The sequence below is a fragment of the Girardinichthys multiradiatus genome, chromosome 11 (genome assembly GCF_021462225.1).
Source record: "Girardinichthys multiradiatus isolate DD_20200921_A chromosome 11, DD_fGirMul_XY1, whole genome shotgun sequence".
Taxonomy (NCBI): domain Eukaryota; kingdom Metazoa; phylum Chordata; class Actinopteri; order Cyprinodontiformes; family Goodeidae; genus Girardinichthys; species Girardinichthys multiradiatus.
In genome coordinates this window covers 18,797,288-18,813,545 of record NC_061804.1, presented here as the reverse complement: position 1 = coordinate 18,813,545, position 16,258 = coordinate 18,797,288, and the positions used below count along the sequence as shown (strand labels likewise).

Sequence of the window (16,258 nt, the reverse complement as noted above, 5' to 3'; positions counted from 1 at the left end):
AAAGATCCCCAAAGAAAAGGTTGTTTCTGCTGTTGCTAAACAGATCAAAGCTCAGCAGGTAAGAACCATTTTGTCACAAAAGTACATTTAGATATCGGCAGTTATTGTTAATAATTAAAGAAACGAAATTTTTTCTTAATAAAATTAATAATACATTCTAATATAAAGTTAAAAAAAATGAAACCATGTAGTGTCTTCAGATCTTGAAACATCTGTTGTGTCTGCTGCTGCTGCTCCATGCTGATCAGCTTCGCCTCCGGTTGTTTCACTCAGTGCCGTATTTACTGTAACCCTGTATCTGCTCCGGTCCGGTCCAGTCCGCTGCGAAGCCCAGAAGAGCTCCGAGAACCATACACAATAAAAGCCAGTGATAAATGAGGAACCAAGTCCAAAACAACTAATTCTGTGAAGTTAAACCAGTTAAACTGCTTAGACGCTGGTTGATTAGATGGCCGTCCGCACGCCGCAGCACTCGTGCTCTGCCATCTGATGACAGCTGACTTTCTTCTCCTGACTCTGCTGCGTGTCTCTCTCTGATAGTGACTGAAATACATCTAGAAATATGAGATTATTTGCTGCTATCTGTGTTGCTGGCCATTGTAGCAGCAGTCAGTTTATGGGCCGGTGTTCCCCTTTGACGTCATCGAGAGCGCAACAAAATTGCTAAGAAGTAGTCTGGAAATGCCTTTTTAGTGAGATTTATGACTATATATTATCAACAACTGTTTATTTCAGTGGCATGGATTTACTTTTTAAAATATTTTATCCTTTCCATAAATGTAATTGGATTTATCAAGAAAATTCGATGTCCCTGGTGCTTTAAATAGAACATAACTGATTTGTAGCAGCAGGTAACTCAGTGTCCACTTCCATATTTTCACTCTCTAGATCTCATTGGACTTCTGACCAATCTACCCGGTCTAGTGTGGTAAGGCTGCGTGAACCCAGGCGGCTCACCACTGTCCTTACTTTGAGCTGGTTTTAGAAGACTGTGTGTATGTCTCAACCTCATCAGCAGACTCATCACAGTCCAAATCAAATGACACTGAACTTAGTGGAGGTGGAAACAATGTTTCCATAGTCTTTCTCAGATGTCTCCTGTTGCGCCTTAGACTCCTTCCTTTTTGTGTGCGAATTACATAGGAACATGGTGAAAACTCGTTTATAATTTTGCCAGGTTTATTTTTACCAAACCCCCGTCTCTCAGCTCAGCCATAAAAACCAACACCAAACTCCACCAGACTCTCGCGATAACGCCTTCCCTCCCAGAGGAGGTTAACACATGGCTGCTATTTCAGAACCATTGCAAGCTTTACCTCTGGGTTCAGTTTAATGGTGTATTCCCCTGGCAGGCATCCCAGTCCTGTACACAGATGTTGATATTTCAGAAAGACATTTGTTTTTTCTACACTGTAGAGTCTTTTCACCATCTTTAGGTTTGTGCAGGTCTCTCTTCCAAGTATAGCAGGAGCATCCTTCTGTATTATTTCAAATTGTATGTACGCCAATGATGTTCTGCCCAATGGCACCATCTTGTGGCCAGAGTATGTGACCAACTTGCAGTGAGATGCATAAATCTTTCTGCTAACTTCCAATTCCTGAAATATTTTGGCCTAAATTACATTACAGTGGGCCCCTGTGTCCAGTCGAAATTCCACTTTCTTCTTGTTCATAGTCAGTTCTTCAGACCACTTTTCAGTATCACTCTGTGATTTTTCCAACAGCTTCTATGCTCTTTCTTCACTTCAATTGAGCCAATAAAAATGTCTTCCTCATCATCCTGACTTTGGTCAACAGTGTGCAACTTGTGTTTTTTCTGCTTGCTTGTTCGACACATCTTTGCAAAGTGATTTTTCTTTTCACATTCCTTACAGGTTTGCCCGTAGGCTGGGCACTTTTTCAGCTCATGTTTATAACCACACCTGTCGCAGTCTATTTTCCTCTCACTGGCCACTTCTTTTGCATATCCATGTTTTTTGTTTGCTCTTATCGTTCTGATTTTCTGCACCTCTACTTCTGCGGAGGTTAGTTCACTGGCTCGGCACACATCGAGGCGCTTCGGTCAGCGTGAGACCCGCCTCTCTGAGCAATCTGGCACTAACTTGATCATCACGTATACTGCAGACAATCCTGTCACGTATTAGGGAATCACACAGGTCTCCAAACACATTCATTTGCCTTGTTCTTCAGATCTGTCACATAGGCGTCCATTATTTCTGGTAGTCCTTGCACTCGCGTGAAAAACGTGTCTATGATAAATCAGTGTTACATGTTTTAGACTAACCTGCTGTTGCTCCTAATATAGCCACAGAAGGATCTCTGTCCCTGAACAACTGACCTTTGATAGTTTAGCTAAAGCCACTGTAGCTCTGCTGTCTTTGGTGATATATTTCTTCTTACATACAGTGGGATAATCATTTATCTGATCATCAGCTGGAAATCTTTGAGGCTTTCTATGATCCAACATAAAACAAGGTACAATTCTGCCACCTAGTGTAAAACAAAGCTGTATTCGGTCGTTGCTGCTAAGCCAAAAAGATAAATAAAACAAGATTTGAGTGCAAGTTTGAAACGGTCATGTTTTCTTCAGAATTGTTTTTTTTTACTCTCATCATCCAAACAGCAAAACAATCACATTTTGTCCACATCAAGGTTCCCATATAGTCAGACGATGCCTTAACACGCAAACAGATCTGTAATAAAAAAAATATTTACAACAGTCAAAAAAATGTGTGCATTTACACAGAAACAAAGTTTGTACTGTAGCTATGTGCGGCTATGAAACTATTTTATTCAACAAATGCTCAAGGACACAATCTCTTCCTCCTCCAATGGTTCCATGCTGCACCTTTCAATGCAGTTTTACAGAGTCACAAACCAGAAACATCCAGTATGTGCATCTTCAGCAAGAGAGGCAGATTTCTTAACCACCTTTCTAAGCTGATGCTGTCCTTCTAAATTAAAATCAGCTGTTAGGGAGCCTCTCAGGGGGTTTTGGGGCCAGAGACACCAGGGGGCTCCTGTGTTTCTGTCAGCTCAGAAGGCACAGGGTTCAGACTTGAGGTGTTGTCCTCCTTCCTGTCCAAGGAGAGGAATTCATGAATGGCGGTCTCGATTTGAGGCCTGAATGTGTGGTTCATCTTGGGGTCCACGACTTGAGTTATAATCCTGTCTACGCCAGACTCAAGCATACCTGACCTAAAGGAAAAACACAGAAATTGGTCCGATATCGTCAAAGACGTTCTGACAGCTAAACATCAACATTTGTTTTTTTTTTCTGTAATTTTGTGCACAAAGAGGAGGTAGTTTTATACTTTGCCCCCTCTTCCCCATTTTTGGTGTTATATACATTCAGCAATTATTTCATAGTAGCATGTTCTAGTAATATGGTGCAGCCCTAGTTTGTGGATATATTTTATAAAAGATGTTGAACGTGGACTGGCCAGGAAAGATGAAAAAAAGAATAACCACACATATATATAGTGAAGTAGGATGATATAAAGAAGGTTAGTGGGACAGAGGTGGACGCTGGAGACAGAGTGATCTGCTGTAGCGGCTGATAAAAAGGAGCAGGTAAAAGAGGACCATATACAGCACAGACCAAAAGTTTGGACACACCTTCTCATTCAAAGAGCTTTCTTTATTTTCATGACTATGAATATTGTAGCTTCACACTGAAGGCATCAAAACTATGAATTAACACATGTGGAATTATATACTGAACAAAAAATTGTGAAACAACTGAAAATATGTCTTATATTCTAGGTCCTTCAAAGTAGCCACCTTTTGCTTTGATTACTGCTCCACACACTCTTGGTATTCTGTTGATGAGCTTCAAGAAGTAGTCACCTGAAATGGTTTTCCAACAGTCTTGAAGGAGTTCCCAGAGATGCTTAGCACTTGTTGGCCCTTTTGCCTTCACTCTGCGGTCCAGCTCACCCCAAACCATCTCGATTGGGTTCAGGTCTGGTGACTGTGGAGGCCAGGTCATCTGGCGCAGCACCCCATCACTCTCCTTCTTGGTCAAATAGCCCTTACACAGCCTGGAGGTGTGTTTGGGGTCATTGTCCTGTTGAAAAATAAATGATGGTCCAACTAAAGGCAAACCGGATGAAATAGCATGTTGCTGCAAGATGCTGTGGTAGCCATGCTGGTTCAGTATGCCTTCAATTTTGAATAAATCCCCAACAGTGTCACCAGCAAAGCACCCCCACACCATCACACCTCCTCCTCCATGCTTCATGGTGAGAAGCAGGCATATAGAGTCCATCCGTTCACCTCTTCTGCGCTGCACAAAGACACGGTGGTTGGAAACAAAGATCTCAAACTTGAACTCATCAGACCAAAGCATAGATTTCCACTGGTCTAATGTCCATTCCTTGTGTTCTTTTGCCCAAACAAGTCTGTTCTGCTTGTTGCCTGTCCTCAGCAGTGGTTTCCTAGCAGCTATTTTACCATGAAGGCCTGATTCACACAGTCTCCTCTTAACAGTTGTTCTAGAGATGTGTCTGCTGCTAGAACTCTGTGTGGCATTGACCTGTTCTCTAATCTGAGCTGCTGTTAACCTGCGATTTCTGAGGCTGGTGACTCGGATGAACTTATCGTCCGCAGCAGAGGTGACTCTTGGTCTTCCTTTCCTGGAGCGGTCCTCATGTGAGCCAGTTTCTTTGTAGCACTTGATGGTTTTTGCGACTGCACTTGAGGACACTTTCAAAGTTTTCCCAATTGTTCAGACTGACTGACCTTCATTTCTTAAAGTAATGATGGCCACTCGTTTTTCTTTACTCAGCTGCTTTTTTCTTGCCATAATACAAATTCTAACAGTCTATTCAGTAGGACTATCAGCTGTGTTCTGTATCCACCTCCTGCACAACACAACTGATGGTCCCAACCCCATTTATAAGGCTTGAAATCCCACTTATTAAACCTGACAGGACACACCTGTGAAGTGAAAACCATTTCAGGTGACTACCTCTTGAAGCTCATCAACAGAATACCAAGAGTGTGCGGAGCAGTAATCAAAGCAAAAGGTGGCTACTTTGAAGAACCTAGAATATAAGACATATTTTCAGTTGTTTCACACTTTTTTGTTCAGTATATAATTCCACATGTGTTAATTCATAGTTTTGATGCCTTCAGTGTGAAGCTACAATATTCATAGTCATGAAAATGAAGAAAACTCTTTGAATGAGAAGGTGTGTCCAAACTTTTGGTCTGTACTGTATATTAATATATTTACAACTCTCATCCAGGTGAGCATTGCTGGAGGTTTAGCATCCTTATGGACCAAAGAATAAAGCTGCTGCACATTTGAATTTTTCTTGACACATCCTCTATAGATGCCCATAGAAATCAGTTGGTGACCTGCATCAGTCGACTTTCAGCTTGACTGACCCTGACTGGTGACCCAAACATCAAAAACAAAAAAAAAACAAAATCCAATTTTTTTCCTGATCAGTGAATGTACCGTACCTACACACTACCCATTCACAGCACTCTTGTCAAATATTGCATTTTAGAGCCTAAAAACCTTAAAAGTATAAAACAAAAAATATTGTACATCTTGCCCTTCTGTTGTTTTTAAAGCAATTAATTCTAAAACACACTTTCCTGCCCCATGTTTAAGTTTAAATTAGACCCTCAAAAGTGGATATGCATGGAAACTAGAAATAGAGGCAAGTGTTGTATGGACACTGCATAAATAAAATAAATCCCCACTTCATGAACTTTCAACCCTGGGATTCGTTTGCCTTTGCTTTGAAATACACTGCTCAAAAAAATAAAGGGAACACTTAAACAACACAATATAACTCCAAGTAAATCAAACTTCTGTGAAATCAAACTGTCCACTTAGGAAGCAACACTGATTGACAATCAATTTCACATGCTGTTGTGTAAATGCAATAGACAACAGGGGGAAATCTTTGGTGATTAGCAAGACACACTCAATAAAGGAGTGGTTCTGCAGGTGGGGACCACAGACCACTTCTCAGTCCCTATGCTTTCTGGATGATGTTTTGGTCACTTTTGAATGTTGGTGGTGCTTTCACACTCGTGGTAGCATGAGACGGACTCTACAACCCACACAAGTGGCTCAAGTAGTGAAGCTCATCCAGGATGGCACATCAATGCGAGCTGTGGCAAGAAGGTTTGCTGTGTCTGTCAGCGTAGTTTCCAGAGCCTGGAGGTGCTGCCAGGAGACAGGCCAGTACACCAGGAGACGTGGAGGAGGCCGTAGGAGGGCAACAACCCAGCAGCAGGACCGCTACCTCCGCCTTTGTGCAAGGAGGAACAGGAGGAGCACTGCCAGAGCCCTGCAAGATGACTTCCAACAGGCCACAAATGTGCATGTGTCTGCACAAACTGTTAGAAACCGACTCCATGAGGATGGTATGAGGGCCCGACGTCCACAAATGGGGGTTGTGCTCACAGCCCAACACCGTGCAGGACGCTTGGCATTTGCCAGAGAACACCAGGATTGGCAAATTCATCACTGGTGCCCTGTGCTCTTCACAGATGAAAGCAGGTTCACACTGAGCACATGTGACAGACGTGACAGAGTCTAGAAACACTGTGGAGAGCGATCTGCTACCTGAACATCCTTCAGGATGACCGGTTTGGCAGTGGGTCTGTAATGGTGTGGGGTGGCATTTCTTTGGAGGGCCGCACGGCCCTCCATGTGCTCACCAGAGGTAGCCTGACTGCCATTAGGTACCAAGATGAGATCCTCAGATCCCTTGTGAGACCATATGTTGGTGCGGTTGGCCCTGGGTTCCTCCTAATGCAGGACAATGCTAGACCTCATGTGGCTGGAGTGTGTCAGCAGTTCCTGCAAGATGAAGACATTGAAGCTATGGACTGGTCCGCCCGTTCCCCAGACCTGAATCTGATTGAGCACATCTGGGACATCATGTCTCGCTCCATCCACCAACGTCACGTTGCACCACACACTGTCCAGGAGTTGGCGGATGCTTTAGTCCAGGTCTGTGAGGAGATCCCTCAGGAGACCATTCGCCATCTCATCAGGAGCCCAGGTGTTGTAGGGAGGTCATACAGACACGTGGAGGCCACACACAATACTGAGCCTCATTTTGACTTGTTTTAAGGACATTACATCAAAGTTGGATCAGCCTGTAGTGTGTTTTTCCACTTTAATTTTGTGTGTGACTCCAAATCCAGGCCTCCATTGGTTAATAAATGTGATTTCCATTGATGACTTTTGTGTGATTTTGTTGTCAGCACATTCAACTTTGTACAGAACAAAGTATTCAATGAGAATATTTCATTCATTCAGATCAAGGATGTGTTATTTGAGTGTTCCCTTTATGTTTTTGAGCAGTGTATTTGTGAAGTCCTGTTTAAATCCAGAGCTGTGTAAAAGCGACCGCTCCCTCTCTAACACAGTTTGACATCGCCTCTGCTCCTAACATTAATTGATAATCTTCTGTCACAGATGGGCTTTTTAGGTCTCCTGTACCATTGAAAAAAAATTATAACAAATGATGTACTAAAAAAGAACACATTAAGGCAAAATACCTCATTTTCCTCTCAATTAATTTAGTCAGTCACGGTTATTTAGCTTGAGTAAAACTCGAGATAGTGTGATACTCATTTCTATATTTACAGGTGGAAAAATAGAAATATGCAAGTGAGCTATAATTATAGTTTTTTTAAAAGAGTGTGCTGTAATTCTTGTTCGTCAGATATATATCTGTCCTATAACCTGGACCATTTTACCTTACGAGTAGTTTACCAGTGATGCACAGTCAGCTCTGTCAATTTGGTCTGTTTTGGTCTATCACTCTATTTCAATATAAACATTTTATTATTAAGGCTGATGAATTAATAGCATAACGAGAAACACATGAACTTCCAATGCTCTACAGCAGATCTGTGCTCCCTACCAAGTAAGGAAAGTAATACAGAGACAGTAATCTGCAGGGAAGTGTTCGTATTTGCAGATGGCTGATGATACGAGGGTTTTCTGTATAACTCACTGAACAACGCTTTGTCTGAGTCCGTTCCTCATCTGGTTCTTGTTGATGGATGGATTCCAGTCCTGCGTGCTCAGGTGCGACGACACAAAGTTGTCAACTTTTTGCCGCAGGTTCTGATATGCGGGCTGGAAACGAAAACAACACAACTGGGTCAGTTCAGAAGAGCAAACAAGACTATTTTCAAATTATGTTCGTGTTTTTCACTCGCTAAAGTTATAATAAAGAAGCTGTTTCAAGCAAAAAGCTGGCTACCTTCGTGTCGACATCGGCTAAACAGTCCCGACGAAATTCATCAAAAAGCCCCCGGTTCTTCAGATGCTCCACAATCATAGCGATGAGCTGCGGATCTCCTGGAGGAAGGTTGGCCGCATTAACGTTAATGCTACCGCTGTTCTCCGCCATTACTAACCCTATTTTATTTACCTGTTAGCAGGCTAGCTGAGCTGTCACCGCTTAGTGCTCAGGAAAATGTGCGCTCGATTCCTTTCTCTCGATGAGCCGCGGGTGGAGTCGCTGCACGTTTTTGAAACCAGTTTGGAACAACAGGCAGAAACAAGAATAGAAATCGAACGCCTAATAATTTTTTTTTTTTTTTTGGCACATGCGCATTTAAAATCTGACCTCGGAAACGTTTCATTCAAGCGTCGTCGCGCAATGAGTACAAACGCAAGCGGCGAGTAAAAATACCGTTTGTTCGGCATTAAAATACACAACATACAGTCTTATCCTAACAGCAGCACCACATTTGATTTGTATCAGTGACTAGGTCTTATTGGAGGGGTTTATTATCTTCTTTTTGCCAACGAACGGGGGAGGAGGGCTTCGACCATTTGTTTTTAAAGGTAACGTTAGCTTAGTCGGCTAACATGATCCGTTTTATTCTTGTTGATCGTAGTTCATTAAACATAAATAGGTAAATAATCCCAATGTCAAGCAATTTATAATCACCATATGGTAAGGGATAGCTTGGTATATTATGCATTTATTTATATAAAACCTTCATTTGATTTTGCTCAGTCTTCAGTAGTCATTAATAACTTGCATATCTTCACTGTTAGTTTATGAATGTTTTGCTGAACTGGCAAGGCTAGTGATATGGTGTGGAGAGGCTACAACCTCACATTATTCTCTTATCCAATTAAATATAAATGTCATTCTAAAACAACGCCCCCACCAGGAAAGTTTTGCTTACTTTTATTATTTTTGATCTGTTCCTAGCGTTCACAATTTATATGTACTGTACTACACAGGGAGATGCAGGCTGACCAGTTTAATCAAGCATTTCCCTTTTGTTTCAGATGAGTGGGGAATCAGATGCCAACAAGGAGTTTCTGGAGCAGCTGCGAATGCAGGAACTCTATGGACAGAGAAGTGAAGATGGCTCAGATCCATACACCTACACTGATCCGGTGGATGGGACTGTGTATGACTGGGACCATGAGAAAAAAGCCTGGTTTCCTAAAGTATGACCTGTCATCAACTCTCATTTCTTCTTTGCCTACATATTATGTTGACACTTAAACATTATGTTTATTACTCTTCATTTCAGTGCTTCGTCATTGGATTGTGATTTTGAAGTCATACTTATTGCCCTTTTTTGTTGGATTTTACAGTATAGTGTGCTAGCCCGTCTCAGTCTCCTCCTCAAAAGTTTTACACATTATGACCTAAATCGGCATGAGATTCAAGCCATTTGACTTACTTGAGATGAGCATATATATATATACAAGAAGTTTAAACTATAATAATGAATGACATGATCTAATAGTGTTTATTTAAAACAGAAAAAAAAAATCCTATTTCTGCTAGAATAATATATTGATTATTGCTGTTATGATTGTTGCATAGGACATTATTTTAATTTTGAGGCGTAGACTAAACTTCTTTAGTATTCATTTTCAGGTGTTTATTGTGGAAGATATGCTTTTCTGCCACTACGGTACTTATAGAGTAGCACTGTAAGTATAAGAAGCTGATGTTAGGTGGATAATTAGTTGGGCTTTTTGCTCGGGTGAGACGGCAGTAAGCTGCTTAACTGATCGCTAGTAGCGTACTATAAGGTAAATGGTAATAGCTGGAACAATTTATGCTTTTCAGTTTTGACTTAAAGAAATTATGGTATATAATTTTGTTTGTAGACATTGTGACGTCGTAAAACTGGTATTTTACTCAGTGTTGTATTAGCATAGGAATCTCATACCAACCCGTATGCCTAGTCTCGTCATGGCATCGAAAGGTGTGGAGTTTAGACTGAACTTAAAATGGAAATCGAGTAAAGAAGGAAAAAACAGTGACAAGTTGTCATAAAACATGCATTTAGATTTTTCTTCTATTGCAATCCCTCATATTTTGATCTATACGAAATGGAACAAAGACAAGAGATTGAACATCTAAAAGCATTCAAAGCTCATATGATCAGTCAGAACTTATGAGGTGTTCTGATTTTTTTTGTTAATGTTAAGCCGGCCTGCCTTGTTTCTCTAGATAACAGAGGACTTCATCGCAGCCTACCAGGCGAACTATGGCTTCACTCAGGAAGGAGATCCGGGTGGAAACGATGCAGCACAGAGCAGTTCGGAACCTGCAGCTCCTGAACCGAACAGCAAGCCACCAGAAACGGAGAAATCAGCCAATCCTGTTCCAGATCCTGCTCCAGAGAACCAAGAGAGCCCCGTTAAAGAAGCCAAGCAGAAAGGGGATAAAAGGAAAGCCGAGCCAGGTATAGCCTACTGACTTTTCCAGCTGATAATGAGACAAAACTGTTGGGACATAATTAGTTATTTTGTTTTTCTACTGGTCAAAATTGCCGCTTTTAATATAAATTGTCTTTTCTTTCCTTTTTATTGTAGGATGGTTTGATATTGAAGAGGACAAAAACACAAACGTCTATGTATCAGGTTGGTACCCTCTAACTCTATTTACTCTGTCTCACTTTCTTGCTCTAACCTTCCTCCTTTTCTTCTTCCTCCTCAGGTCTGCCTCCTGATATCAGCCCTGATGAGTTTGTTGAGCTGATGTCCAAGTGCGGCATCGTGATGCGGGACCCCATCACTGAAGACTACAAGGTGAAACTCTACAAGGACAAAGATGGTAACCTGAAAGGAGATGGCCTCTGCTGCTATCTGAAGGTCAGTCTGTCTTTCTGCTTGAATTAGGATGACTCTACAGGGTCTACATATCTCTGTCTGCGCTTGTTTTTGTTATATAAAGCTTATTCTTCAGTACAACTTATTTCATTGTGGTGTTTTATTAATCTCCACTCTCAGAGAAGTTCTTTAACTGTGTTATTATACACACAAAGTAGCAGAAAAACTAAAACAGGCTGACACACATCCATTAGAAATTATATTAGGATAAAACTCATTGTTTCGGGTTTGTTGGTAAATAAAAGTTTTAAGGCTTTACAGAAAAGAGAAGTGTATAAGCCTTGGGTTGATCCTTTAAAATCCACCTTTTCCGTCACTCGCTTTCTGCAGAAAGAGTCCGTGGCGCTGGCTGCACGTCTGATTGACGAGTCTGAGGTCCGAGGGTATAAACTGCACGTGGAAGCAGCTCGCTTTGAGCTTAAGGGCCAGTATGATGCCACCAAGAAGAAGAAGAAAAGCAAGGATTACAAGAAGAAGCTACACCAGCAACAGAAGTAAATTCTATCTCCCTCTTTATTAAACGTCTTGCCTTGAGACTGTGTGTGCAGGGGGCCTGTGTCAGTTCAGTTTAGTATTTTAACATTTTCAACCCTTGAAATTTAAAATGATAGAGTGACAGGGATTTATTTAGTATGTCATAGCAAAGGGCTCATGTAATGTTTCATATCTGTGCACATTTAATGTAATCATTCTCTGTTAAATCCAGGCGCAATAAACAATTTTTATAGGTAATATTAAGCAGAGAAGACGTTGCTGATATTTTTGGCTGTGAGTAAAGTTTCACTGCTTGTTTTGTCTGGTTTTAAAAACACAAAAGACACCAAGTAGCAAAATAAAACTCGAACCTGCGTTTTACGGGTTTCTGAAGCAGTGTGGAAATGTCTGGAAGTTGCTTTCACTGTTTTCCAGGTCTGGTTACGTATGAGAAAGAGAAAAATTAAGTCTAGAAAAATGTTTGATTTTCCATATAATATTACTCACTCCATATTTTCTATCTGTGATTTGGGACATTTCAGCTTGACTTTAACGTTTTACTTTACAATCATTAAAAAGTTAAAATCATTTTTGACTTTTTAGTCTAACTTAAATCCTGATTCTAAAAGTGGAGAAGCTTGATAAAAGGTGATTCAGATGACCAAAAAACCTAGGAACAGATTAAAAATAAATTTTTATAAACATAAACATATCAAGGTTCGCAATCTGATTTTTAGGAAATCTAAGCATCAGATTTTGAAATGGAATTGATCTTAGTTTACATGCCCCAAAAATAAAGTGAAATAAGCATCATCAGTTGTGGAGCATACAGATAATAAAGCTACTATATGATACTTTTTAGCTAACATGGTTTATACTTATGCCCCACATGCTTTAAATCGATTAATAATATAGAAATGTTGCTCTGGAAAATTCTGAGATTTATAAAGCCATCAAACCTTTTTTCCCTGGATCAATCTTTTGTGAAAGACTGTCTAGGAATCGTATTTAAGCCAAAATTTGTTCCTTTGAACTAAGATCTTTTAAAAAAGGTTGATGCGTTTCACAAATAATTCCCCTCTTTCTTTAATATTGAGTTCTGGCAACATCCTCGTTGAGGTGACGCATACAGAGAAAGAGCTGCAGTTGACACAAATGACTTCAGTTCTTGTTTGCTTCTTTTGTTTCATTCACGTAGACAGCTGGACTGGAGGCCCGAGAAACAAGGAGAACTTAGGAAGAGGCATGAAAAAGTTGTCATCATCAGGAACATGTTCCATCCCAGCGACTTTGAGGTGCAGAAAAAAACACCTACACACACACAGGTACAGGGGTTGGACAATGAAACTGAAACACCTGGTTTTAGACCACAATAATTTATTAGTATGGTGTAGGGCCTCTTTTTGCGGCCGATACAGCATCAATTCTTCTTGGGAATGACATATAAAAGTCCTGCACAGTGGTCAGAGGGATTTTAAGCCATTCTTCTTGCAGGATACTGGCCAGGTCACTACGTGATACTGGTGGAGGAAAACGTTTCCTGACTCGCTCCTCCAAAACACCCCAAAGTGGCTCAATAATATTCAGATCTGGTGACTGTGCAGGCCATGGGAGATGTTCAACTTCACTTTCATGTTCATCAAACCAATCTTTCACCAGTCTTGCTGTGTGTATTGGTGCATTGTCATCCTGATACACGGCACCGCCTTCAGGATACAATGTTTGAACCATTGGATGCACATGGTCCTCAAGAATGGTTTGGTAGTCCTTGGCAGTGACGCACCCATCTAGCACAAGTATTGGGCCAAGGGAATGCCATGATATGGCAGCCCAAACCATCACTGATCCACCCCCATGCTTCACTCTGGGCATGCAACAGTCTGGGTGGTACGCTTCTTTGGGGCTTCTCCACACCGTAACTCTCCCGGATGTGGGGAAAACAGTAAAGGTGGACTCATCAGAGAACAATACATGTTTCACATTGTCCACAGCCCAAGATTTGCGCTCCTTGCACCATTGAAACCGACGTTTGGCATTGGAATGAGTGACCAAAGGTTTGGCTATAGCAGCCCGGCCGTGTATATCGACCCTGTGGAGCTCCTGACAGACAGTTCTGGTGGAAACAGGAGAGTTGAGGTGCACATTTAATTCTGCCGTGATTTGGGCAGCCGTGGTTTTATGTTTTTTGGATACAATCCAGGTTAGCACCCGAACGTCCCTTTCAGACAGCTTCCTCTTGCGTCCACAGTTAATCCTGTTGGATGTGGTTCGTCCTTCTTGGTGGTATGCTGACATTACCCTGGATACCGTGGCTCTTAATACATCACAAAGACTTGCTGTCTTGGTCACAGATGCGCCAGCAAGACGTGCACCAACAATTTGTCCTCTTTTGAACTCTGGTATGTCACCCATAATGTTGTGTGCATTTCAATATTTTGAGTAAAACTGTGCTCTTACCCTGCTAATTGAACCTTCACACTCTGCTCTTACTGGTGCAATGTGCAATCAATGAAGACTGGCTACCAGGCTGGTCCAATTTAGCCATGAAACCTCCCACACTAAAATGACAGGTGTTTCAGTTTCATTGGCCAGCCCCTGTATATATGTTCCCCTGTACATACATTCATTTTGTTGTAAACCTGTCTGGGTTTGTCTGTTTCAGGAAGACCCGCTGGTGCTGAATGAGTATCGTGAGGATCTACGGACAGAGTGTGAGAAGTTTGGTGAAGTCAAGAAAGTCATCCTGTTTGATGTGAGTTCAGTTAATCCTGCTTTTTAAGTTTTGGATTAATCCAGTCATTAAGAAAAAGAACAACTGTGGTTTCTGTATGTTGGCCTTGCAGAGACACCCAGACGGTGTTGCATCAGTTGCATTCAAGGAGCCAGAGCAAGCCGACGCCTGTATTCTTTCATTCAACGGCCGCTGGTTCGGAGGAAGGCAGCTGTCTGCGCAGCTCTGGGACGGAACGACAGACCATCAGGTCAGATTTTTAATCAATTTTACCTTTATGTTCAGTTTTTATATGTCGATCCGCTGCTCATTAGGAACTGGAATGTAAGACATTGTCGACAGGGGTGGTTATTGGTTTGGGCTTGATTACATAACATGGAAAACATGGAAACCAATGTTTCCAGTCATCGCCTTTTTCTGGCGTTTAGGATTACAGAAGAGTTGTCTTTCATAATTCTAATATTTCACAATATTTTATTACTGCTTTAAAATAATTGGATCCTGATTATGTTTTGTCTCCAGCAATCTAAATGTAGAACACCCGGAGACATTTTTCTATGTTGCCAAATTTCTCTGGCAACGTTTGTTTAACAGTGCTTTGCAGAAAGTATTTACACCCCCCCTTGAACCTCTCCGCAATGTGTCACATTTCAACTACAAACATCGATAAATCCGACTTTATATTTTACACGAGAACTATACAAAGTAGTGCATAATTGTAAAGTGGAAGTACGCATGGTTTTCAAACTGTATTAAAAATCTGAAAGTGTGGTTTTCATTTGTGTTCAGCCTCCTTTGTTGTGTTGTAAATAAAGCCAATTGCAACAAGCTGCCTTTAGAAGTCACTCAGTTAGTCCACTTGTTGTGCAGTTTGAAGATTGGTCCATGCACATCACCCTGAGTGGTAGTGGCACCATCATGCTGTGGGAAAGCTTTAATTCATCAGGGGCATAGCAGCTGGTCAGAGTTGATGGATACAGAGCAGTCTTGAAAGAAAAACTGTTAGAGGCTGCTAAAGAGTTAAGAATGGGTTGGAGGTTCTCCTTCCTCTAGGACGCCCCAAGACCCTAAGTCAGTGGTGTCCAAAGTCAGTCCTCAAGGGCCGGTATCCTGCATGTTTTAGTTCTTCTCCTGGTTCAACACTCCTGAATCAAATGATGGTTCATCAGCAGGTCTCTGTAGAACTCTATGACATGCATCAGAAACTGGCAGAACATCGGCCCTTCAGGTCTGGAGCTGGACACCAATGCCTTAACCAAACAGTCCAGACCTAAATCTAACTGAGAATCTGTGGAAGTTTTGTTAACATGTATTCCAATCTTTGGCAAGGCGCTGCAGCCTGTCTGATGATGCTGAAGTGCAGAAGAACTAATAAATCTAAGAACTACAGCCATGACATAATTTGATCAATGGAAACATATTTTGTTTTGTTATTAAAAATGAAATTATAAATAAACCCACCTTCAGCACTAAGTTGAAGTTTATGCTCTGTTTGATTCTGTGTTTATGCAGGTTGAAGAGACGTCACGTGAGCGGGAGGAGCGGCTAAAAGGCTGGTCTGCGTTCTTAGACGGCACAGATAAAGAACAACAGAAAAACTGTGGCAGCGAACCAGCAGAGAGCAGTACAGAACCCAGCGAGTCCACCAGCACCACAGAACCTCAGAAAACAGAGCCGCAATTATCAGAGCAACCGGAAGAGCAGGTGGACTCTACTGATAGCAGCCTGGCAGGAAGTGATAACGACGAAGCCTAGGCACTGACGTCTTCATTTCCCAAGGAATCACCGAGGTAGTTCGGATTTAAAGGGAAAAGCGGCAACGTTTGCTTCTGAGGAAACGGGGGAGGACAGATGTGGACCGTTTTAGCTGTTTTTGTAATGTAGAGAAATAAAATATTTTTCCTGCCCTA

The 16,258-nt window shown here is 41.5% G+C and overlaps 2 protein-coding genes across 3 annotated transcripts in view; one reads left to right on the top strand and one right to left on the bottom strand.

Moving 5' to 3' along the window:
- The window catches only part of LOC124876813, a 21,570-nt gene extending 13,036 nt beyond the window's left edge, over positions 1-8,534 (bottom strand). Inside the window, exons 1-3 of the mRNA XM_047379825.1 lie at positions 8,250-8,534; positions 7,998-8,122; positions 2,988-3,198 (exon numbers count right to left, since the gene is read on the bottom strand). Of these exons, the coding sequence (XP_047235781.1) occupies positions 2,988-3,198; positions 7,998-8,122; positions 8,250-8,399 (486 nt within the window). The 5' untranslated portion in view covers positions 8,400-8,534. The remainder of the gene's footprint in view (positions 1-2,987; positions 3,199-7,997; positions 8,123-8,249) is intronic.
- On the top strand, positions 8,042-16,258 carry htatsf1 (HIV-1 Tat specific factor 1). Of its 2 annotated transcripts, none has more exons than XM_047379361.1 (10): positions 8,042-8,147; positions 9,296-9,460; positions 10,482-10,716; positions 10,847-10,894; positions 10,971-11,125; positions 11,474-11,637; positions 12,816-12,912; positions 14,280-14,369; positions 14,461-14,598; positions 15,861-16,258. In XM_047379361.1, the coding sequence occupies exons 2-10, from the start codon at positions 9,296-9,298 to the stop codon at positions 16,101-16,103; spliced, it is 1,335 nt and encodes a 444-aa protein (XP_047235317.1). In that variant the 5' UTR covers positions 8,042-8,147; the 3' UTR covers positions 16,104-16,258. The 2 variants fall into 2 exon arrangements, with proteins under 2 accessions (XP_047235317.1, XP_047235316.1); XM_047379360.1 differs by lacking the exon at positions 8,042-8,147 and adding an exon at positions 8,637-8,839.